The sequence below is a fragment of the Capsicum annuum genome, chromosome 2, assembly GCF_002878395.1.
Source record: "Capsicum annuum cultivar UCD-10X-F1 chromosome 2, UCD10Xv1.1, whole genome shotgun sequence".
Classification (NCBI taxonomy): domain Eukaryota; kingdom Viridiplantae; phylum Streptophyta; class Magnoliopsida; order Solanales; family Solanaceae; genus Capsicum; species Capsicum annuum.
The window spans coordinates 136395225-136421481 of NC_061112.1; the positions used below are offsets into that span (position 1 = coordinate 136395225).

General features: G+C 33.0%; 3 protein-coding genes across 3 annotated transcripts; 1 reads left to right on the forward strand and 2 right to left on the reverse strand.

Annotated features, from left to right (window-relative positions):
- Positions 1–6500: 6500 nt before the first annotated feature.
- Positions 6501–9394, forward strand: LOC107859732. The gene is made up of 5 exons (XM_016704823.2): positions 6501–7257; positions 7381–7438; positions 7527–7610; positions 7709–7844; positions 8300–9394. The coding sequence occupies exons 1-5, from the start codon at positions 6618–6620 to the stop codon at positions 8576–8578; spliced, it is 1197 nt and encodes a 398-aa protein (XP_016560309.1). The 5' UTR covers positions 6501–6617; the 3' UTR covers positions 8579–9394.
- A 2484-nt stretch (positions 9395–11878) lies between these two features.
- Positions 11879–14356, reverse strand: LOC107859733 (ribosomal RNA-processing protein 14-C). The gene is made up of 2 exons (XM_016704824.2): positions 13182–14356; positions 11879–12287 (listed from the first exon to the last, which is right to left on the reverse strand). The coding sequence occupies exon 1, from the start codon at positions 14266–14268 to the stop codon at positions 13186–13188; it is 1083 nt and encodes a 360-aa protein (XP_016560310.1). The 5' UTR covers positions 14269–14356; the 3' UTR covers positions 11879–12287; positions 13182–13185.
- Positions 14357–17467: 3111 nt separating this feature from the next.
- LOC107859734 lies at positions 17468–21952 on the reverse strand (the record flags this gene model as incomplete). Its single annotated transcript, XM_047407137.1, is given in 6 exon segments — positions 17468–17992; positions 18538–18595; positions 18690–18747; positions 18924–18984; positions 21375–21454; positions 21649–21952. Coding segments are annotated over 6 exon segments (856 nt in total), but the record flags the coding sequence as incomplete, so codon positions are not given.
- Positions 21953–26257: the final 4305 nt, after the last annotated feature.

Here is a 26257-nt window from a genome sequence, read left to right on the forward strand (position 1 = left end):
TCCTCGCACCTAGAACATAATTTTTCTACGAGAGAAAGACAAAATTAATGTTAGAATGCAATAATTGAGGAGATTGATTTTATCCTACTAATTATTGATGAAAATGATGCTACAAGATTGGCAGTGCTCATATTTATACGTGGACAGTGGACACAGTATTTTGCTAAGGACAGATTCACTACTCTTGAAATCACTTGTACACTTGATAGGTGAGGTCCCTTTCCCAATTCACCTTTTATCCTGTGTATATAATTTGGGTAGACTTGTCATAAATTTTCACGCACAGTTTTTTGGCGCAGAAGCTCAGCACCATACATGTCTATCATTGAGATCAAAGGCACATTGTCACAGAGCAGGGAGAGCTAGAAGGTGAGGTTAAGTATGAATTCAAGGTTCAACGAATTTAGTAATTTCGTTTGTTCTAACTTCTAACTTTGTATTTATATATATATTTAAAAAAAAACGGTATTCTAGAATTTAAAATTCATAAAGTTCAAAGAATGGTTATGTAATGCGAACTCGCCAAGTGAGAATGCATGAATATTTTTCATTAAGGGCGCCCCACAACATCAATTATCTATAATGTACTACTACCCATGTTTCCCTTGGGCCTCTTCCTTCTTCACTGAATTGAGACTATAGGAAGCTACGTACATTTATGTCATCTCTCTTTAATTTCGTCCTTATTTCCTCTATTTTGTCTTGAGGGAGGGGGTTGGGGCTCTGGGACACTATCTGTGGAGCTTTTTAGACAAAAAGAGGATTCGACAGAACTTTTATCGAGGACAATCCCATCCATAATGCACTAATCTCACTCCCAATCAATGTACATTACTATTCCCTTCGTCCGTCTTTACTTTTTTTATTATGAATTTGGCACGAATCTTAATAAATAATAAGAGTAATTTTACTATATCACTCTTTAAATATGATAAATTTAATGCTTTAGATAATGCATTTTGTAATGAGTAATATTTAATAACAATATATTATCCATTGGTTTTTCAAATTGAAGAAGTATTACATCGTTGGACATATATTTTTAATACAGTGAACAAGTAAGATGTACGGTGAAAGTAAAATTAACCTTCCATTATCCAATTAAGACTAAGCAAAATATTTTAGTATTGATTTTGTAACATCAAAAAGGAAGGCTATTATCCAATTAAGACTAAGCAAAATATTTTAGTATTGATTTTGTAAGATCAAAAAGGAAGGCTTGCATGGTCCATAATTTACCTTAAATTTCTCCATTGAATTAGATGTATCAAGAATCGAGCTCCTCTTAGAAATAAACAAAAATCTTGATTAAAAATGTTCTTTTCTTTTATAGTGTAAAATTGAATTGGTCGAATAAAAAAATTTCATATATAGAGACTCGAGTCATGAAAAAATAAATCACTTGTGTGAAATTCATGTAAGCTAGCTAGTGCAATCCACCTTTTACATTTGCGACGTGTTGGAATTCGGTTGCCCAATACTTAGGTCATGTTGCATGTGATATGATGTCTCTAGTGAACTAATTTTATTGCCTAATGGGCAGTGTGATTTGTCTCAAAAATGTCTAAATTGGTCACATGGGTAGGGCTAATTAAAAACACTTTTTTTAACATACACTTGGACTTCATCAAGGACCTTACCATATTTGACCGCAACACAAAATGCAGTAATTAAGACCCCTCTTCTAATAAATAAACATGCCAGCACAATAATAATGTTAAATAGACTTCCTACATGGTGCCAAAGGACATTACAGTGCTTACTTATTGCACCAGCATATCTTAGGTTGCTAACTATTCCTATATAGTTGCCATTATAGATGAGTAAATAATTAGAGGGTGTGAGCATGCATGTGAATTTTGTACGTATAGTTATTAGTAGTAATAATTGTTTTAAAAAAATGGTTGAAAAATATATGCCTGCACGTGTATAATCAATGGCATATAAATACGAGTACGATAAGAACTGCACAATTATATTGTACTACTAATTTGAACAAATAAATATCGTATTATAACGAACCGTCCATTGCGAAAAAGAATAAGAAGATAACATATTATGAGACATTTAGCTGTAGATAAAATAACATGTGTAGGCGAACATGCAGGTTAGATAATAGGTAGTACTATAGAATAATTAAAAATAAATAAAAAATAATGATCGAGGAACAAAAATCAAGAAGTTTCCTGGTTCAGATCATACTTTCCATCGTACTTACACAATTATATGAGTGGAGCGATAATTAATTCCTCTATCAAATAATTTTAAGGATAATTTCCTTTTTCTTGCTTCGATTATATGGTGAAGAAAATAAAGACAAAAAGATAAGAAAAGGCCTCAACATGTGCAAATATATATCCCCACTTTGACATTTTCCTAATTATATGACCACTTTTTTTTCTGCTAGTTAATGTATTTTAAAATTATTAGAGAGCTAGTATGTTAATAATTAATACAAATGGCTGAGAAATATAAATCCCAACTCAAAGATAGGAACCTTTCAATAGTATAGGACAATAATTATCGTGGAAAGTTTTTGAAAGTGTTAACGTTACAAGTCATAAAACCTCGACATAACATAGAAAATTTGGACCAAATTAAAAATGGACCATATATATGAGGATGCCATCACGATAAAATGGTCCAGCCATGTTAGGAGGTCACGAGATAACCTTCAATTGATTCTTCAAACAATAATGTGATGCTTTATGATTAATCAGAATTATCAATCATACTAAAACTTAATTTTGGATATTCCTTAATCTTTGTGTATAATTATTGTGTACAACAACAATAAATCCAGTGTATTCCCACAGCGAGGGGTCTGGGGAGGGTAAGATGTACGCAGTTCATACTGCTACCTCCGAAGAAGTAGAGATACTATATTATTATTGTGTAAAATGATGATAATTTTTTTTGTATCGTTTCAATTCTATTGCTCATTCTGGAGAAGTGGCTTCATATTAGCTGTTCAAGAAACTGGCTAAATATGAGTTTTCTTAATTACATTAACACAAAAATGAGTTTATAATTGTTATACTGGGGGAGAGCCAGCCCTTTGGTAGGGAGCGGTGGCGGAGCTACCTTTGATTCAGGGATTCATCCGATCCTCCTTCGACAGAAAATTATATTGTTTTTATATTATTTTTATGTGATTAAAAATATATTTTATGCATATATAGTACATGTTGAATTCCCTTCGATTAGTTCATATATTTACTTCTGAACCCCCTCAATGAAAATTCTGACTCTGTCCCTGGTAGAGGGTTCATCGAACCCTCTTCGACGAAAAAATATATCATTTATACATGATTAAAATTATTTTTATGTATCTGTAGTAGGTGTTGAACTCCATTCGACTAAATTTTCTTTAAATATTTAACTCCTTAATTGAAATTCTTGCTCCACTTACACCCTCCTCTTTCTCTCAAAAGACGTGTTTAATATTGGTTCTATACCTCTCCATTTTTTAATCATTTGATTTTTTCTTTGTTTTTTTTCATCAATAAAATTTCACCCATCTCTTGCTGAGTTTAATGAAGGGGAAAAAATATTTAATTTTGACATGTCCATATACTATCATTCATTGGCCGTTTTCCTAATAGGAAAAAGAGGGACAACAGAATTTACGAGGAAGGTAGATATATATAATTATGCTAATTTATTAGTAATAGATACATGGACAATTAGATAAGATGTCATCTACCCAAATAAAATATCATGTGTTAATGTCTAGAACTAGAGTTTGCCTTGATCATCATTATTGATTTGATGCAATTATGTGGGACTTGCACATGGCCTGTTTCTATTTTCCCTTGAAATCCAATGTGATTACCATCCACTAATCAGTGTTTTAGGTAATTGAAATTAACTAGCTAAGTAGCTAGCTGCCTTCATTTGATTGGGAAGAGATAAAGCTAAGTAATTAATTATTTAATTAACAACGTTAATTACTTGTACTTTCTAACCTCTTCAGACATGATTACTGAGAGGTCTAATCCTAGTAGCTTATATAGGAGTCCATTAAAGACAAAACAAGAAAAAACTTTCTTTTTTGCTTTCCTTAGGCTTCTTTCCTTGATATTTTAAATTTTAAATTTTTTTACTCGCATTTAAAAAAACTAATTAAAGTTCCATCATTCAAAAATTATTTGTTTAAGTTACCAGGATTGTCTCTTCTTTAGACATTTTAGATCATTAGTTAGAGGGAGGATTTGAAAGGGAAAAAAACTTTAATTTCAATGTATAAAGTACGTAACGTTTATTTTAGACGATAAATAAAAAAACTAAATGGCATTTAAAATGGACTAATGATTTTACTAATTAGAATACTCACTGTAGATAAATATATATTTTTTCAATCCCCAAGATGTCACATTTGATGAGGTTGGATTTGCTTGCAACTTAAGGTTTAGATTTTATATTTTTCATTTTCATAGAGAAATGAAAAGCTAGTGATAGGAACAAGGCACCAAAGAATAGATAACTCTTGCAGCTGAATGAATCATTATGATATCTCCACATTATTTTCATAGTACTGCTAACATTTACTGTTTCCAATAAAATATATATTCTTGGATTCTACTTCTAGAATTCTATTTCTGACTTGCATAGTGGCCTTTTGATGCTGAAAGTCTGAATACGTACATAACACCTAATATTGTTACCTAATGGTTAATGAGATGGGCAAAGAATTGGTGAGAAGCATATGGTGTTATTAATTACCTTATGACTTTTCAATTTTGTTTTCTTTTTTGGGTTAATATTTCTTATATATAAGTATATTTGTCACACACTAAAACTTATTAACATGTTCGCATCAAAAGAAATTACTTAATTTTTATTTCTTAAAAGAAAACATCGAATCATGTATTAATTACACTTGTGATACCAAACACGACACTAAAAATTACATTGTAGTTGTGTTAGGATACATACATAAGTCAATATAATACTCTAATGTGTACACAATCACGTTATTACACAATAATTTTCAAATAGATCCGATTTTCATCCACCTAAATATAATTGGCAAAAATTGCATGATAGTCATCTTAACGGGAGATAACACATATCCGATGAGATAACTGAAGGGTAAGGTAGCATATATTTGATACGGTAACCGAGATGTCCACAAAACCAATTTGGACCAACACCACCATACCATTATGAAAGAATCATTATGCTTGCGTGCCTATAGGAACAAGGGGAATAAGATTCTTATTCAAAAATAGGAGAATCTTGAACCATAATATCACAAGGAAATTACTAGGACATGATCATCAGCTTCATGTTCAATACTTTAAAGCTGGCTGTGTTACTTGTTAGGGAGAAATGACACCCTGTTCCCTTAATCTTTCTCTTAGTTGGCACATACGCGTTTTAACGATTTCATGAGCCTATAAGATTATATATAATTGCAAACTATTCTTCTTCAACTGCTCAATCTAAAAATTTATATTATTTTAAGAGGCTCTACAGATGATAATATCCTTGTCCTCAGGTGAACTCTAAAGAGCAGCAGGAGGTGTAGTTAAGATGAAATAACTACGACTAGTAGAAGACTAAAAGTGGTTACATCTTGAATTAGAATGTCAACTTTGACAAAAGTGTGGTTAAACAAATCCCTTTGGAGAGTTGTCATAAGCTTTTAGTACTGTATTGTTATTACGTGATTAGTTCCAACTACTAAGTTACAATTTACTGACTAAAATTGGTATATAACAACGACCTCAATATTGAATTCTCACCAACCATATAGAGTCATTTACGCCCAATTGAAGTCATCGTCATAACAAATAAAAATAATAATAACAACAATTTCAACTTGCTATATTGAGGGAAAAGGTAGAAGTTTAGGGGAAGAAAGAAAAGGAAAATACAAGCCAGCTCTAAAGACGACAGCAATGATTGGTCATTTTCTGGCCCCTAAAACTAACGCCCAGTTTTCGGACTTGGCTGGGCTGCCCTCTAACCTGATGGCACTGGCACCGGCACCACTTCCATTCCTTCGCCTTACAGTTTTTTCATCATTCATACTCTTGCCATTAGCGAATCGTTCCATATTTACTTTTACTAACGTAAATTTTCGAAAAAAGTAGTTGAAGCAAAATTAAGGACTAACGGCAAAACTGAAACAGTTTTCCTAACGACAGAATAATATTAGACCAAACTTCTAATCGAGGGCAAAAGTACGCGATTTTTAATCTTTTTATCCAAACAAAATAACGAACTTAAAATAAACACTGCAAAGGACTAAAAATGTAGATACAGCTATGAGTAAGGATTGGGTCACTGTCATCCTCGTGGTCACTTTAAACAGAAGAAAGTGCCAACCTCACAAGAAAAGAGGTCTTATGTATGGCAGACTCCAACCTCTCCATGTTTAAATTCACAATTTCCCTCTTATACCCCTGTCCCCACCTCCCCCCACAAACCCCACGCCCACCCCACCCCTTGCTTTATTCTTTTCTCTATAAAACCCTCCCCCCTAATCTCTCATTTCCTAATTCTAGCTTTGATCATAACATACTCAATACAAAGAAAAAAAAAAAAAGAGCCTCAACTCCTCTTCCTACAAAAACGCAGCTACCTCCCCCAAAAAAGAAAATTTAAACATGTGTTCTTCCAAAACTAAACTACAAAGCAGTCCACAATCCCTCTCCCAGATCAATGGCCGACCTGTTCTTCAACCACATAGTAACATAGTTCCTCTATATGAACGCCGAAACTCGCTTAAAAGGACAACCAACACAGCTGCTCAGGTTAAGAATAATAACAACAATGTTGGTACTAAAGTCAAGAATGGTTCAGCAACAACTCCGCCGGTGTCTCCTAAAATGAAATCGCCTAGACTACCAGCTATCAAGAGAGGGAATAATATCGATCCTAATGGCTTGAGTTCGAGTGCTGAGAAAGTTATGACTCCCAAAGGGACTGCAAATAAAACTCCAATTTTGATAAAGAAGCCTAAGAAAAGCAGTGGGGGTATAATAGGTTCACCACCTTCTGTGGAGAATTCTTCATTGAAATATTCCTCCTCCTTGATAGTCGAGGCACCGGGAAGCATAGCAGCAGCAAGAAGGGAGCAAGTTGCAATCGCGCAGGTGCAGAGGAAAATGAAAATTGCCCATTATGGAAGAACAAAATCTGCCAAGTATGAAGGGAAAGTATCTTCCCTCGACCCTTCATTCGCATCAGTAGTTAGCCCCAATCCTCGAGAGGAAAAAAGATGCAGCTTTATCACGCCTAATTCTGGTAATGACCACCTCAACTCTACGTTTCAAGGGCAATTAAGAACATATCATCTAACAAAATGAGACAAATTACTGTATTTCGATAAATAGGACTAAAGTTTTTGGTGTTCTGTTGTGTTTCCAGACCCGCTCTATATTGCATACCATGATGAAGAATGGGGAGTTCCTGTCCATGACGATAAGTAAGCATCTTTTTTCCCCTGTTTTTTCTGCTTTCTGCATATTTATAAGCTCCATTCTTGAACTAATTTCTATGTTTTATATACTCAGTCTGCTCTTTGAGTTGCTGGTGTTAACTGGTGCACAAGTTGGATCGGATTGGACTTCAGTTTTAAAGAAAAGGCAAGAATTCCGGTAGGTTTTGCTGATTGTTAAACTGATTCTTGATGAACATTTCCGAAAAAAAAAGTCAAGAGGCCTTAAGCTGTATTTTGGAATCTACTTTCCGCCAGGGATGCCTTTTCAGGATTTGATCCAGAGATTGTTTCCAAGTACAACGAAAAGAAGATAACATCAACCAGTGTTGAATTTGGCATAGAGCTTAGCCAAGTCCGAGGAGCTGTAGACAACTCTAACAAAATTTTGGAGGTAATCATATAATATAAGCTCTGTAAAGAATTTTAAGAACTGATTTAACTTTTCAACTGTCCTTTCTTTTTCAATGTCTTAAATCTTTTCAATCCTTCCCAACATTTCTGTTAAGAATGACATTATGATACCCTAATTGGAAACATAGATGGGAAAGTTTTAAATTAATTAATCTGCTAATCATGCATGTACCTAACACCTAAGTAGCATAATCACATGGGCCATATGGAATAAGTATTGCATACCTGGCCTTGACAAGTACAACTTAAGAATGTAAGACTAATAATAGACTAATACTATTAATTAAATAAGTGTTTAGGCTTAAGATATAGTAGAGGTATCATATATTTTACATTCTTGTGATTCTTAAATAAAAATTGGAAAGTGCTAGTCTTGATTAAGAAAATTTCAGATGTAGGGATCATCTAACTATGTGATTTCTTGACTATATTTAGATAAAGAAGACATTTGGGTCGTTTGACAAGTATCTGTGGGGATTTGTGAACAACAAGCCCATTGCAACACAATACAAGGCATGCAACAAAATCCCAGTGAAGACCTCAAAATCAGAAACCATAAGCAAAGACATGGTGAAAAGAGGGTTACGCTATGTCGGCCCAACCGTTATACATTCCTTCATGCAGGCAGCCGGCCTCACCAACGACCACCTGATCACCTGCCCACGACATCTCCAGTGCGTCGCATTGGCAACTCAACCACCCCCTGCTCTATAATTTACCTAACCATTTCCCAACTACTCTATTAAGCCATAGTTTTTAAGTTAGCAAACAAAAGTTGTTGAGGAAGCCTAGTTGATTGTCTAACAATATTCTACCTTTTTTTTTGAGGGGTGATTAGTTTAGATGTTTTAAATGCTTTGATTTGATGATGTAAGATATTGAGTTGGTTAAATGTATAGAAAGTAGAAAGGAATAAAGTAAGGATGATATAGATATGGGGGGACAGGAAGCATGTGCAGGGGTGGTCAGGGGAATGCCAAGGGCATGTGCCATTTGATTTAATTTTGTGGGCAATTGACCACCACCACCATCAGCAGAAGCCATCACTGCACCACTATTTACTTGCGTGCTTTTGAACAGTTAAGAGGCTTATCTTCCAAGGATAAGATCATCATCAGCATCAGCACACAGAGGAGGAGCCTTTGCTTTCCCCCTACTATAGGCCCTTGATTCCTGTTGCTGCAGGGAATAAATAGTGGATGATTTATTCCCTACATCATTCAACTAAAATGATGCCACGTGCAGCACCCTTAACACAAAAGAAAAAAAAAAAAGTATAGGGGTATTAGTTTGGTTATGTTTGTTGTCCCATCGTGACATGTTTGCTGGAATCTAACTTGACAGAGAGGCAAGCACAAAGTGCCTTGCAGTTTGTATCATATGTTTTAGTGTGGAATTTTGAGTGTCTTTGCTTTGGCATTTGCCTTTTTCTCGCCTTTTTTTTTTTTTTCTTATGGGGATTGTAATACTTTTATGGATTTTAACGGTTATCTAGATATTTATGGATACCCTTTTCTGGATTCTGTTCAATTTGATAAGTTTAGCATCTTCTTCTACCTCCCATGTGCTCTCAGCTTTTAAAAGTCACTTTGGTGGAGCAGATGGTAAAGCATATTCCCCACACATGTGCACATGGGATGTGTATAGCTCAGCAGTTTATTTCTTTTTTTTTTTTTCTTTTTTTTTTTTTGTGCCATTTGGAAGTGGATTTGAAATAAATCTTAAAGTAAGGCTCTCTTGTGCAGGCAAATTACACTTCATTTGGTTGAGGTTACGAAACAATTTTTTGAAGTTCAATAAAAAGAGTGTAGAAGTCCACACAGTAATTTGTCGAGAAAAAAGTTGGCATTTGTGAGTGAAAACTCTTATTCCAATAGAGTTTTTCATCGAACATTGATTTGCACACAATATGCAGGTCCAGACGCCTGCTTAAATTCTGCAGTTTATATATTTTACAAATACCAGCCCCGACCTTTTATATTCGAGGAATACCGGCCCCAACCGTTTTAAAGAAACAAATAAAGGGATAGGCGAACAGATAAATAAAGGGAGGAAAACACCAATACAGCAGGAAAATAGGCGAACAGATAGAAGACGAGAAGAAACTGGACAGCCACTGGACTGCGGAGATAGGAACTACTAGAAGTTCCCCAGTGAAAGTGAGGAACTTCTTACCTTGCGCACCACAATGATAAAACATAAGTTTGTAACGTAAAGAGGCTTGAGTAGTACTATGAAAGCCACAAGATCCTGCAACGCTGTAAAGAAGTGTTCGTAACAATGTAGAAAGTAAAGCATAAAACAAAATGAAGTTCATTGGATTGCTGATTGCTTTCCATCAAAAAGAAGCTGGAACATAACTTCTCAGGTTAGAGAAACAACAATGTCCTACAATCAAACTCCATGAATGTTGTAGTTTAGGCTGTAATAGCTAAAGAATGTGAAAGAGAGAGTGTAAGAAACGCAGAGAGACCCCAACCATGGATGTGGCTGAAGAAACCCATTCACAGTATTGGATGCCCCTCTGCTAATTTTCTCTTTTGTTTCTGCTTAACCTTCATTTTAACACAAGACCTCAGGGGGCCACCTATATTCGTTAGTGAACAGTTTATTAAAGCACAGAATGCATAAATGATCTGTTCTTGGCTGATCAATCGAATCCAACTGAACCTGCTGACCAAAAGATGCAAATTCCAAGTAGAAGTGACAATCTAGAGATCTTTCACAACTAAAAGTTTCAAGCACTTAGAACAGCATAAACTGCAGAGGACGAACAACCAGTTCAAAAGCTTCACTTAGTAGACTGCAACCATACTAAAATACTTGCTTAAAAAGAGCTCAAAAATATAGTTCACCTTAAATTACCCCAGCATAAAAGGCAGTATTACAATTCAATCAAAAGGTTTAGGCTCTCTTTTTCTTTATAAAGGTTGTGCCTGGCTCAGTGCGCATTACTCAACTATACTTCTGGGCACCTGCTACCTCTCACCAACTTAAGTATTTGGGTGATCTGCCACAAAAGCTTAGAAGATGAGAAGAAATCAGCTAAAAGAAATTTGCCTATGCTGGAATTTGGACATTGTCTCACTTTGCACCTCATCTCATTAACCATCAGGACACCCAATGCTTGAGCTCTTCTTTCACAACAATAAACAAGAACATGTTCATGTAATCTACAAATCATATCTTTTTGACCCAATGGTATTGTATCTCCGGATATATGTGAACATATTTTATTCCTGACGTCACTACCTTACAATGAAATACTTATTTGTTTAACTAAATAAAAGGTGCATTTACATTAAAAGTCTGCATACTGGAATTTCAATCATAATATGCCAATGACTCTGGTGTGGCCTTGGAAACGCATTTGGAGGGACAAACTTCCTCTCTAAGTATTCGTATTTTGTTTGGTTATTGGTGAAAAAGGCATCTTTAATGCATGAGAACTTACAGTGAATAAGTTCCCAGATTTGCACAAGATGTTTTCTTTGTGGACAGGCAGTAGAAAATAATGCTCACTTATTCCTAATTGCAAGGTATCTTAACAAATCTATGAACCATGTTCTTCTTTTGTACGTGGGAGTTAACTAGTTACACCTAGATACACACTGCTGAACAACTGGAAAGGATTTGGTAGAAGAAATGCGGAGTACACATATGGAAAATCATCCCAGCATGTATATGGTGGATAATATGGAAAGAAAGCTCAAGACATTTTGAAGACAAAAGCAATTCCATTGAGATGACAATTTTTGGTGTAAATAGGATTTTTTGGGGATGTCGGAGACCTGATAGATTTAATAGGTAGCCTGTAAGTAACTGCTGCATCAGGTTTTCTTTTTTTTGTTCTTTATGAATTGTACATACAGTTATCAATAATATCTAGGTCCAAAATTTAATATCAATACAGATGTTGCTCCCTCTATCCCAATCTTACGTGGAAAATCTCAATTTTCGAGATTCAAACTATGTAAAGTTTGACCAACATCTTAAAAAGCTTTTCCATCATACTGACATCAGAAGATTGCAACGTATAGTACTTCTTATAGAGTTTTTAAATATACAAATTTAATAGTAAAATATTGAGTTGATCTTATCCAATTTAACATCCAGCAAAAAGTGACACATAAATTGGTGGGGGGGAGCGGGCGGAGGGAGTACCTTTCTTAAGAAAATATCTTGTTACACTCTCAATCATTTGATGATTTCAAAACTGAAAGAAGTATATGTAGTAAATAGTGTAGTTAAAGGCTCGCTTAAAGCATGTGTAAGCCATGAACCCAGGTTGTTAGCTTCACCGCGCTTAACTGGCACTTGACCATAGGTGTCAAGTTGATGTGCACCTTCACATCTTCAAAGGAAGAACACCTCGCTTAACTGGCACTTCAGCATATGTGTCAAGTTGCTGTGACCTTCAAGTCTTCAAGGGCAGAACAACATATATGTAGCTTAATATTAATTTTCCATCCTATCGAACAAATAATTATTACTTGCATTTATACTTTCAGTTATTTGCATTACATTTCTAATTTTTTATTTGTTTGATACTTCTCTTGGCTAATCCCACCCACCCACCCACATTGCACTTAAAATTTCAACAGACTTTGAATTTATTGAGCTTTGAAGTGACTATCATCTGATAGTCAAGCTACGAAGTAAAGAGACTCTTAGTGTCTATGGGAGCTTAGCTGCTCAAAGGATTCTAATCATTTAAGAAAGCAAGCTTTTCAAGTAAAGCATGAAAGAAAGCAAACTACCACTAATGACATCAGGTCGTGTAGACTTGGGCATAAGTTGGTCTACTTCTCACGGATGTAGCTATGTTTTGAAATACAAGGAACGTGTCCATTGTACAAGTAAAACATTATTAATAAAAGAAATACCGGCAATGCCAAATATGTCCCAGAGCAAAAAGATCCACATTGAATCTCATAATTTTGTTCCATTCCACCATCGTGTTTGAGAAATGTTTGCACACAATATGTTCTAATCAAACTAATGACATTTGGTGACAAGCATATATTATCATGCTAACTTCACGAAAACAGATCATGAACTAACATATTACTATAAAACAACAAATGCCCCAATCCCAAACCAGTTGGAATAGGCTAATGAGCCAACATATTACTACCCAATTAAGAAAAGCTTAAACTTGACTAGCACAATTAGCAAATGATTCCAGGACACATACAAAACTTTCTCCCCAAATGCAATAGCAGCTAAATTCAACATAAGAAGCTATGAGAAAGAGTTTATGACCAGCTATAGCAGCTAAATTCAACATAAGAAGCTATGAGAAAGAGTTTATGACCAGCTTAGCTTTTGTCCTGAGTAATGTAGCCTTCCTTTCGCCCCTCAAAGCCCGGCCTCATGAGCTTCTTCTCCCTCTTGGCAATCTTCCTCATCTTCTTCTCCTTGACTTTGCCAGCAATGTTATCCCTTCTCTTCTGTTGACGCTCCTTCATCAACTTCTCCGTAGTCTCGATTCTTTCCTTCCACTTCTCAGAACTCTTCTCTTTCCTTCTCTTCTCCCTCTTCATACTCTCCTTCAATAGCTTAGGGTTATCATACACCTTCACTCCCATTGCCTTCTTTTCTGCTGCCTTCCATGCTTCTTTATCCGCCAACGTCCTATCCTCCCTCTTCACCTCTTCCAACCTCTTCAGCCTTTCCAATTCTTTAGCTTTCGATACTTTCTTCTTCTTCTTTTTCTTGTCATTCTCGTCCCCAATTTTGATTTTTCCAAACTCTATTTCCTTTTCCACCGAATTCACGCCATCGTCCCCGTTATCGTCTTCTCCTTCTTCACCTCTCTTCCTCTTCTTACCCTCGGATTTCGCCAAAGACGCATCTTTTTCACTCCTCTTTCGCTGTTTAACTTTATTGCTCTCTGAACTCTCTCCATCACCTCTGTTGCCACGGAGCATTTCGATCTTCCTACGGAGCCTTTGCCTCAGCTCCTCGTAAGTAACAGCAGAAGTATCTTTAGTAAGGTTATCACCTTCCTCCAAATTAATCGGCATAGGTTCACCGTGATCCTCCGCAGTATCATCTTCCGCATCAGTTTTCTCCTTTTTCTGAAGAGATTGTTCGAGGAGACCGAGAGTGGAAGACTGCTCTTTCTTCTCAGGATCAAGTCGATTACGACGAGCGAGTTTGAGGTTTTCTCTCGATTGTTTCTTCAACGAAGCTTTGGCAGCTTTAGGGAGACCTTGATACCAGGAGTCGGGTTCTTCTTTAGGGAGGTAGAATCTAGGAGGAATTAGGTCAATTAGCTTGTCGAAGAAGAGCCTGTTGTCATGGATTAGGGATTTCAAATCTATGGCGGTGGTCGGAGTGGTTGCCACCGCGGCATCTGCGACGGAGCTGCTGGTGGTGGATTTTTGCTTCTTCTTCATTGGGTTGCGGCTAGGTTGGATTTGCCAATTGGGAATGGCAAAGCGTTTATGGAGGAATATTTTTGCAGTTATACAGTCGCAGTGTAGTGGGTCAAAGTGTTTCTTTTGGGCTCGATATAAGAAAAGTTCAGAAAATATTGGGCTGTCCAGGTTCCTGGGCCGGTACATATGGGCTGAAAAATAAAAGAAGCGTTGAGGGATCATTTGGCATGTGGATAAGGTGGATGTTTTCATAATTAAGTCTGAAATAAAATTCAGGAAAAATTAAATCACAGCACTAATAATCTTATCATGTCTACGTAATTTTTTATTTAATTACATCATATTTCATGTTTTATATGTATCTGAAAAATAATGTATTCGAAGAATTATGTATCCGAGAAGTAATGTATGAAGAAACTTGTGTGGGTATGATGTATCAGTAGTTAACTTACGTATGCTAAATTAATTATGGATGATACATTGAAATGTATGATCTTACAAATTATGTACCAATAATGAAATATATATGAAGAAAAATAAAATAATCATTCGGCTGGCAATTTTCAGGAATTTGTGTAATATTGAAAAGAAGAATAATGAGATCTATGTTGTTTATACTGAAATTTATAATGTATTTAGTTGATAGTATTGTTGGAATATAGAGATAAGTAGCGGGAATAAATAGTTCCACCAATATATGAAGCTGACCCATAAGTGTTTACAAGTATCTTCTTTTTCATCTCCTTTTCGTATTGAAATTATACTTGCCTTTTTACAATACTTTCTTCAATATTTTTTCCTGATACTGAAATACATCAATCTTTATTGCAGTTTTGTAATTAATTCTAGAATTTATATGCTTAATGCAGGAATTGTGTAGTAAATGAGATGATTATGATAAGCATGAAAGATATAAAATTATTTAAAATGTGTAAGTTATGACTAATCTTAAACATTGCCGCAAAGTTTGATCACGTCTGGATAATGGGAGAATCATTATAGATCTCTTTCGATGGATTTCACGATTCTTCTTCTATTTAATAAATCTATTGAAGAATCTCCATGCCTGGTGAAGAAAAGCTCCCAAAAATATGAAATGGAAAAAGATATAAGAAAGAAAAAGAAATGATGATATTTATGTCAAATATAGTAATTCGCTTTTTCAAATATTTTTTAACTATTTTTTCCTTTATTTAAGTCCACTTGAATGAAAGATTATGTCAGAGTTTCATAGAAAAACACTTTACACCAATAAATTGTTTCATAATAATTTTGCTCACGGTAGAAAGTAAGATTTATCAATTTTTAATATAAAGTAGTATTAACTTTTGGCTTATTAGTATTGAAGTTATGTGTGATTATGTATACAAGGTATCACCAAATGGATAAGAGGATGCTATTAAAAAACTTTTCTTGGCCTCATAAAAATATATACAACTCAAAACTGAAATAATTGTGCAATAGAAAGACAACATACCAAGTCATCCATCACTGCATCTTTTTCTACCACATATTTGTTGTTGTCAAGTATTTATGATGTACTTGAGATATGAAAAAATGTAGAAAAAGTGAGGCAGCTTACGAATTAGAGATATGTTCTGAAAAAAATAATTATTCATTGATCGGAGATGGAACATAAATTTTTTTCATCTTTTAGATTCAACCTTTAATTTCGATCACAAAAATCTATATCCTATAAACATCTCAAAACTGAGGTCGATTACTTCGACATATGCTAACTTATAATTGATTTCGCACGTTAAGCTTAGGAGCCAATTAAGAGAATACTTTCAAGAACATCCACAAAATATATTTATTATAGCAAAATTACAAAAGTATAAAAGTCAAAATCGATGAACCTCTCAGAGAACTTATATGCAGTGGAGTGCATGAATATCTCTAAGTCAGCTTTATTTTCATTCATCTAAAGCTTTAAGTATCCAACATTTACTGGATTTTAAAATTTTATACAAGGAAGTATGCTTCTAATAAACTTTGAAATAAATCATTTATATGTGTGTTAAATAAAGTTAGGTTATAATCTGTAAAGTGAAATCAATGTACTATAATCAATATTATTTTATTATATTATATATCATTATTATTATTATTATTATACATAATAAGCGAGAATCCAAAGATTTGGTGGTACTTAGTTGGATTTCAACTAATGCTTATCTAAATATTGTGTAATTACTTTAAAAGGTTTCTTTTTCTAAATTTATCTTTTGATATGTGTTTTTTAATTATTATTTCGTATTAATTTGTTTTGTCTCCTACTTTAATATTATTGTTGATTTAGTTCAATATTACTTCTCTTGTCATTATATAGTAACTAAAAAATATTTTCATTTTTATAAATTTAAATAATTATATTGACATTTAAAATGCTATACAAAAAGTAATGAGCCATAGAAAAAGTGATAGCGACACCATTAAAGATCTATTTATCCAATTAAATTAAAAAATCTGACGATTTTTATTATATAAAAAAAGAATAATAAGCAATGACACCCGACTTTTTAAAATTAATTTTATTCCTAATTGAAGTTTTAATAATCTTGTAAGCTTTCACCCATTGAAAGAACATCTATAAAAGTATTCTTTTATAAACGAACAAAAAAAAGAAATTGGACACAAGAAATTTAACGAATATATGATTTAACATTCTTTTAAAATACTGCGAGATTATCGAACTACTTTCAACTAATATAATGTTACATGAACAAACAAAAAAATTTAAAAATTATATATATAAATGTTAACGTAGCTTGAGCTCGAGCTTAGCACGAGCCGAATAACACTAGTATATATATATAAGGGAAACTCTTAGAGAATCCTATGTGGCATGTCTTAGGGACCTCTATTTCAATTTTTTTTCCTTATTTTTTCATTATTTTATTAGTTTAAATAATCGTAATAAAATTCTATCGTAATTATATTTAACGCATCTAATTATATCTCATGAGTTACAAAAACCCTTTCAACTTTTTACATTCCCTACTTAAATATTATGTCTTCTCACCTCCCTTCTATTTAATTTTTATAGTCTAACCATTCTATAAATAACAATCTAATATGGATTTGACGGATACTCATTTTTAATTTTTCCACATCTTAAGAAATAAAATTGTCGTGTTGAGATTAATGGTGAAAGCACATGCACTTCATACATATGCTCATATAGTCGTCTTCAGCATCAAGAAAATAGATATAGTTTCAAGAAAAAATTGCAAATTCATTCATCATATTGTAGCTTGAAGGCTTTTTGCAATGTCCGAAAACATTGTGAACATCTTTTGATTCTTGAAATCATATTCCAAATCAACACATTGGAAGTTATAGATACCTAATAAAGTTATACTATTAGGTAACAAAATTCTGAGCAACAGAATGTGTATGGCATCACATCTTCGAAATAGAACCTGCTAAATTCTTGTATTCTGCTTATAGGACGGTCATTGATACTGCAGCAGATCGAAGCTTCAAACCTTCATTAGTCCACTTGCTCTCGGGGGCAGTGGCGCCAGCAATGAAGGCCTGCAAAAGTAAATTTGGGAATTCAGAATTTAGGGTACAACAGTATATATAGCTCTCTAAAGGCAGGAAAATCTTGAAAGAAGCTACTGAAATTTGAGAGCTCCTGCAAAACAAAAGGGAAGAAGATACCTTTCCACTGTTAACAGCAGCCACTAATGCAACGTGTTGCTCATCTCTGGCAAACTCGTAGAAATAGTATGTCCTGAAATACACAAACCAGTGCTACTGAATGGTTAAAGTTAAGACCGTGATTGTCGAAATGAGAGACAGTAATGGAAGTATCTTCATAGTTTTATGTTGCAGAGGGAGAGAAAGTATCTTACGTTCCTTCTGATACAAAAACTTTTTAGACTCTTGCAATTACAGAGGAACAAGCTATGTTGCCGAAATGAGAGACAGTAAGCAAAAGTATCTTACCCTCGTTTTGATATAAAAAGTTTTTAGATTGTTGTATTACAGAGGAACAAACCATGATTGCTGAAAATGAGAGACAGTAATGGAAGTATCTCCATCGTTTTATATTGCAGAGACATAAAATAGCTCAAAGAGAGAAAAGATCATGTGATATGGAGATGAGGTCATCTTCAGATATGTCATCCATCAGTTGGAAATCTCGGGACCAAAAAATTCTCACTGCGACTGCTAAATATTGCAAGATTTCAGGCTTCAAACCACCGTCAATCCTCTGACATTATAATTAAAGTAGTCAACCTAAAGAAGCATAAACAAGTTGTAGTATGAACATACCTGAAACCTTCATCTTCTTTAATTTTAATTGAGCGGCCAGAATAGAGTGTTGAGCCAGCTGCCATACTGGTAATCAGTAATTAAGAAATATAATTCATTAAAGAGCAACCTTGCAAAACAGATGAATGTGCCGGGGCCATTCGTAACTATACCTGGAACAAATATTTTAGCTGCCTCCTTAAGTGAACCTAAATCAGTAATATCTTTGGCCTGTTAAAGTTAATGTAGTAAGGCACAATCAGAATGTTGTGAGGTACTCTTACGGAATAACAGCTGATACATATACTGAAGTGTAACAAGCAAACCTTTTGAAAGATTTAAGTTACTGTTTACAGATATCCTTAGGATAGAGATTGTACTAAGCACCACAATTGCGTTAGACAAACCTCTAAGAAGGTGATCTTCAGCTGATTAGATGGGCGAATTATGACACTTAAAACTTCGGATCTGTATATCACAACACCAATAACGATAAGAAGTATTAAATTACACAATTGAAGAAAGATTGTTGAAGAGAGCGAGAACATTCCATCACTCATCAGATAATGTATTTTCTTCCTTCATAACAAAGATTGCTAGGAGGAGAAGATAATGGATAAGGCAATACATAGAAGAAAAGAACTAAAGAAATTAGAATCACACGAAAAAACGTTTGAGAGGCACAACAACATTGATAAGAATTCTAAAAATCTTGTAAAACTATGTAAAGGATCTATACAAAAAATTGATAACTGTGGTGTCCGGGCCAGCTTGCGCTTACCTCAACTAATTCCATGGGATACCTGCCACGCACTCACCTAGACTAATTCCACGTGATACCAGCAACAGATACCACGTAACACTATCCACCAAGGCTAAGACAAATGGAAAGATAAAACCTAATCCTTTTGTCTCTTTAGGGTTTTGAACCCAAGACCTCATGGTTCTCAACCACTTCATTGGCCACTAGTCACACCACTTGGAGGATCTATAAAATTATATCGATCTATATAATTATGATAGGATTTAAGAGAAAATGTAGATAACTTATTACAGCTCATCTCAGGTAGATATTATTTAAAGCCCCAATGGTTGAAGGAATAATATAGTAAAACATTTCAAAAATCTCTTTTTTTCCTTTCCTACAAAATTAACACACTTTAGATATCACGGCCTTCCTCTGAATAATTCATTTTCTTTTAGTGTTTTGGAGAAGTTCTCTTCTCAACTTATTATCGGATTAGTGTTTGCGCATTAAGTCTATGCTTTGAACTACATTTTTTTTTCTTTTAAAAAAGAAAGTTATTCTTACAGAAGTAAGGGATTGAGCGCATCTTTCCCCTTTTTATAAGTAGGAAGGTTATCAAAAGACTTTCTGATTGCAGGGGTGCTGACTCGACCTTCCTTCAGCTTGCTGAAAGGCGTTTCACCTTTTAGGTGCGTAACCACCAGAGTTTTGCAACTCCTTGCGTCTGAAGTAACATTATGAAACATTATGATAATTGTACAATATAACAATCATCAGACCTGGGAGTGAGGTGGGGAGGAAGAAATTCTTTTTTTTTATAAGTAGGAGAAGGAAGAAATCTATCACTCTAATTGTAATTTGCCTTTGATGACTTTTCTGTATTGAAAACGAAATAATGGTTATCATCCTCTTCTACAGCAACCCAATCAAGTAATTCATCCACTTATATCAAGCAGTTTTTACTACAGCTCACGAATTGTTGACTTATATTTTTCGTAACAGAATTTTCCACTGTCAGCTTATATAATTGATCAAAAACAATGGTTAAGGAATATATGAGGCTCACTCTCTTTCTTCATTACCTAAATATCGGCTCTGTTTACACCCTATGTCCATATAATTTTGTATTCTTTAGTTATTTACCCAAAACGTAAATCATTCTGTAATTTTCTTGGCTGACTCAGTTCTTGTGCAGGTCTAAAAAGCAAGACAACGGACTGAAATAGGATACTTGGTCTTCATTTTCATCATCCCACATTTTCACAATTTTAACTCAAAAGGTAAACTTTCGGGCATGTTAATGCAATCATCAAGTGCTTTCAATCAATTAAAACCTTAACTAAAATTCAGACAGCTGCCCTTTCTAACGGTTCTCCTACCCTGCCCTATGTAAGACCTTAACCTCCACGCCCTGCACCGTCCCATTTGTATCTACAGAAGTGCGCTCCCAGAAAAGGAAAGGAGAGCTCTAACTGACTAATGAACTCAAGACTTGAGTGGAAGTACTAACTCAAATCATGCTTCAATAAGAAAATCATTTCCCTAGAGCACATCCTTGAATACTCCAGGACCTACACTTATGTCATCTATCAAAAAGTAAACATCTATCCAAAAATTCTTCTCTATTTGCAGAATATGATATAAGGACAAAGAATATACTGAAAATCTTAAAAGAGTAGATGAGATCCCGAGGACATTTTTTTTAACTTTTTGAGAATGGTAACATATAGAAAAAGAGCCCTTATTCAAATAGTACTCACCGAAAAATCCTAAATGCGCTACAAACAGAGAGAGAGAGCTGTCAAGTAATTGATTCCCATGATAATGTAAATAAAAATTTAGAGTCAAACTTTTGAATATCAAAAGTATATCTTATTTAAATCTAATGTATGATTCGTTACTCAAACACAATGAATTTAGAATTATACGAACCGACCACACATTTTAGCTTGATAACCTAACACGGGACAAATGAAATTAACGATGATCAGATGATGCTTCAAAGTATCCAAATGTGTGGGTAAGAAATAACCATGAAGTTGTGAGAAAATAATTCCAAAAAATAAGTGGGTAAAACACAGAGAGCAGAGAAGATTTGGAGAATATGTACCCGTCAGAAGAAGCAAAACGCGCTGCAAATTTCTTGGGCTTAGCCTTATCTCCATATAGTGATAAGCCAGCATTATAATCCTGGAAAAATCATCTGAGACTCTTAGTCAATCAGCCAACATATCTAACCAATCCAAGGTTGAATATAATCAAAAGCTTTTGATTAAACTACACTGATAGTGTAAAAGTCTTTACAGCATTGGGATGCATGTATATGTTAAATCCTTCTTAAATAAGGACAAAAAATAATAGTAAGTACCAATAAAGTAGCATACCTCAGGCTCGGTGAGGTCCTCAAATTCAGGTGGGACACGAATGGAAAACCCATCACCATAGAACTGGAACCAAGACTTAGTATTGGCAATATCTGAAAGGAGAGATGAGGATTTCGTCTGGGCGTTGGATATTGGAATGAATAGCGACAAGTGAGAGAAGAAAAATGTGAATGGAGCAGAACCAGTGAGTAACACCAGTCTTCGGGAAAAAGAGTTTTTTTGGGCATATATTGAATTGGTTTTTTGGGGAGGTTTTGGTGGGTGGAAAGAGAGGGAGGGGGGGAGTAGCCTGGACATGGCCATCACCATGACCATGACCATGAGAGCACGGAGATGGGATGCTGTTACATCTCTACTAATGCTCTCTAGATAATGTGGGGACACGGAAGAGCCTTTGGGCAATGCCGTAGAGCCCCTACGACAATCTGAAAAAAAAAAAAAAAAAAGACTTTCAAAAGTATTGAAATTTATTTTAAAAATAATGTATTTGAATAAAAATACTAAAACCAAAAAAAAAAAATATTAATATATTTGATAAATAAGTGTTGTTAAGTATTTTTTTTATTAAAATATCTGAAATAACGTTAAAGTTGTTAATAATATGTATAGTTGATTATTATTAATTTATATTTCTAAAATGATTCAAATTAAAATTAATATATATATTTTTAATTCATTTTTAATATACACACACATATATATATATATATTGTTAATATAATATTCAAATTTAGTGTTTATATATCTATTAATTTTTATTTTAAAGACAAATTTTATGCAACCTTAGTTTTTTTCTCCAACTTTTGATAATACTGTACATAGTGATGCAATTTCATAATTAATAACTGAGAAACGTTTATCAATACAGTTGCAATTATATATATATATATATATATATATAATATTTTCATGAATGATTATGCGCGCAAAAATAAATCTTTTTCTTGGTTAAAAGAGTTTAAATCATCAAACAAAATATCTATATTACTAATCATTATAAGTACATTAATAGATAAATAATTGGTCACAAATGATATCATTTGATTGTTAAAATGACTCTTAATTGAAAAATATACTACTCGTTGATTGAGTAATGACTACATCACTATTAAAATATTGTTGAATACGAATGTTGCGTCGTCAAATATACATGAATCGTTCACTAATCGTTCATGAAGTTGTATATCTCCAGTGAGTGTTCTCCATATATCTTGGTTGGTGAGTTTTTTTCTTAGAGAAATTCATATATTGTACAATAATAATTGTCCAAATTTAAAAGAATATATTAAAGAAGGAGAATAATACATAAAAATTATATTTCATAAATTAGAAGTTTCATACAAAAGAGGTACTAATATGGCTCTTAAATACCCTTGTAGTTGTTAACATTATATAAAGTTGATTACTATTAGATTTTTATTTTTAAAATAATTTAAATTTAAATTAATTTATATTTTAATTCAATTTCAATATAAACTACTTGATACATTTTTTTCATGAATGAATAAGTTACTTGTGCTCTATTTTTCTTCTTAAAATTGAACAAAAGAGATCCCAAAAGAAGCAAAACTTGTTGTTTCAGCTATATGGATCCGTTTTTCTCTGTGAATGTTCCACACTAATTAACCCATTTTTGTTTTACGAGATTTTTTTCTTCTAAAAATTGAACCAAAACACTCAAAAAGGAGCAAAAATTATTGTTTCAACTAAATAAATTTATTATTTTTTCGTTTTTCTTCAAGAAAATTGAACAAAAGTTGCCCCAAAAGAAGTTGAATTGCTAACGATACACTAAGATTTGTTGTTTCAGTCAAATAAATTATCAGAAAGATAATTCTTCTCAATTCCTCATAAATTCCATAAGCATCAAATTATTAGCAACTCATTAAAAAAAGGAAATAAAGACACAAAAAGGAGAGAAAAATACAAACATGAAGAGAGAAACACAAAAATAGAGAAAAACACAAAAATAGTAGAGGAGAACAAATGTTTTAGAAACAAACATGATGACAATTTTGAAATATGTGAGAATTATGTCTTTTACTTGGTCAAAATAGAATGACCTATAAGCCAAAAATAAAAAGTAGGGGTAATGATGCTTTCGACTTTTGGCTTAAAAAAAGCAATTTTTTAACTTTTTTAGGCCATTATTGAAGTTGCCAAACAATTTAAAAAGTGAAAAATGGCTGAAAAGTTATTTTGACTAGCTTTTAAGCCCATTCAAACACCCTAATGTACTATTACTACTGTAGAAATACTTTTTTCTCAATTATCTATATACTAGTTTAACCTCACGTGCATCGAAGTACGTTTGATCATTTATAATTAAATAATTTTATTTATTATAAAAAAAATTGACAGTTCATCCTGCCATGCTGTATGGAGCAAAGTGTTGGTCAGTCGAGAACTTTCACATTGAAACATTAAAGATAGCGAAAATGTGGATATTGTGTTGAATGTATGGGTTTACTAGAGGTGATAGAGTTAGAAATGAAACTATCTGGGAGAAGGTGTCACCTGTAACGAGGAGGGGCACGGATGCCCCAGTTACCCTCCCAGACCCTACTCGGTGAGAATATTGTTATTAATGAAGTGTAAAAATTTAAATCATTTTTCAAAGATTCTTCACAATTTAATATAAAACTACAGACATAAACATATATTTTAGTGTAAGCACATATATTTTATCATCAAAAGTTCTAAGTAGTTAGTGGATCATTATTTTTGCATTTGTGATGCAGTACCCTCTTTCACTTGTTGTTTGAGGCTAAGAGTGACGTATCAATTTGAATAGTACGATTATTTTTCTTTATATTTAAAATCTTTTTTTTTTTTTTTAAATCAAGATACAGTTATTTTTCTTTTTTTGTTATATTTAAAAAAATTTCTTATTTTTTAAAGTCAAATCTTTATAAAATTATTGATTACATTCTTATTACGTAATTAAAATTTTAAAAAATTTAATATTTCTTAAGTTTTTCTTATACTAACGTTTTTATCTTGTTGTTTTATCTTTGTTATCAACTGTATGTAGTGTAGTACAACCTATTCTTTTTGACTCTTGAAAATTCAGGGCTTTAGTTGTTGAGCATACTTGAACATGTATGTCTTCCAGGTGGAGAAAACTCAAGTATTACATAGTTTGCTCTTTGTTGTTGGGTTGAATACTCTATTGCAATCTTGGTTTGGAACTCGACTCTTAGTGGTGGTTGGTGAATCATTCAGATTCTTACTCTTAACACTTCTAATATATTACACGTATAACATTTAATTATTTTAAATTAAATAATTTTATTTATCACGACGAATATTTTTACTGAAATGTAAAAGCTTATATCACTTTTCAAAGATTATTTATAATTTAATATAATAATGTAAATATAAACATATATTTTAATATAAACACATATATATTTGATACATCAATCTGAATCATATTTATAGTATGATTATTTTTTTTTATATATTTAAAATATTTTCTTATTTTTAAAGTCAAATATTTACAAAATCATTGGTTACATTCTTATTACATACTTAAAACTTTTAAAAATTTGATATTTCTCAATTTTTTTCTTATTCTAACGCTTTAATATTTATTTCTAGATTTTTGAAATCTTCTTAAAATCAAATTTAATTGATTTAGAATTCTTAAACTAATAAAAGAAATAGTAGTTGTCATTAATTCTGATGACTTTTAATAAGAATTTTTTTTACCATAAATAGATTTAATTAATTTTTAACTCTTAAATATTTTAACAAAATAGTGAAAAGATGATCTTCATAGAAAAAGAAAGTACTATCTTAAATAATTTTATCATCTTCGAATAGGAATCTTGTTAAGAAAATCTTAATATTTAGAATTATAAAACTAATTAATACTTTACCTTATATAATTTTTTTCTTAATTAAAATATCTGAAAATCTATTTCATATTTTTAATATATTATTAATTATTGATATAGATTTCGATATTATACCATTTATGTAAATGAGCCTAGAAGAAGCCCTGGAAAGCCCAGACTTTTAACCTACTCTATGCAGAAATGGCCCATACCATTGGGTTTGAGAGCCGAGAGGGATCACACAATGTTTTTAAGCATAAATTAGAATTGTATTAGTGTGGCTAGAAAAATAGCTTAGATTTGTATAGTGAGAAATTCAAAGTCCAACTGATATCTGGTTTTGATTTAATTAGCACTAGTAGTTTTGGGTTTGATCTTTATTGTGTAGTGAAGTGTAAAGAGATTGTTGGCCGTGTTGGTTAAAGATAATTCGCGTCACATTCAGCAGCGTTTTCAACACTTTCCTTAAAAGCAATAATTTATGCAATTTTTAAGGGATTGCTCGGTAAACCATCTTGGTAAATGAATTTTGTGCAATTGGTTGTAATTATATTGTTTGCCCTGTCTGGTTGATCAAATAATTACTTGGTTAGTATGTAATTGGGTGTAGTTGTCGCAGAGTAGTTACCCTCTCTAATTTTAGGCGAGTTGTGAATTGCTAGTAGTACAAGCTTATTACTTTTTAATTTCTTTATTTTATTTTTGTTTTAATTTGTCTTTTTTATCCTTATTTTTTTAAAAATTATTTTTATTATCCTAACTAAATC

Coding starts and splice junctions, on each gene's coding strand:
- LOC107859732 (XM_016704823.2), top strand. CDS start 6,618: ATGTGTTCTTCCAAAACTAAACTACAAAGCAGTCCACAATCCCTCTCC. Junction 7,258..7,380: donor CTTTATCACGCCTAATTCTG/GTAATGACCACC, acceptor TTGTGTTTCCAG/ACCCGCTCTATATTGCATAC. Junction 7,845..8,299: donor ACTCTAACAAAATTTTGGAG/GTAATCATATAA, acceptor GACTATATTTAG/ATAAAGAAGACATTTGGGTC.
- LOC107859733 (XM_016704824.2), bottom strand. CDS start 14,268: ATGAAGAAGAAGCAAAAATCCACCACCAGCAGCTCCGTCGCAGATGCC.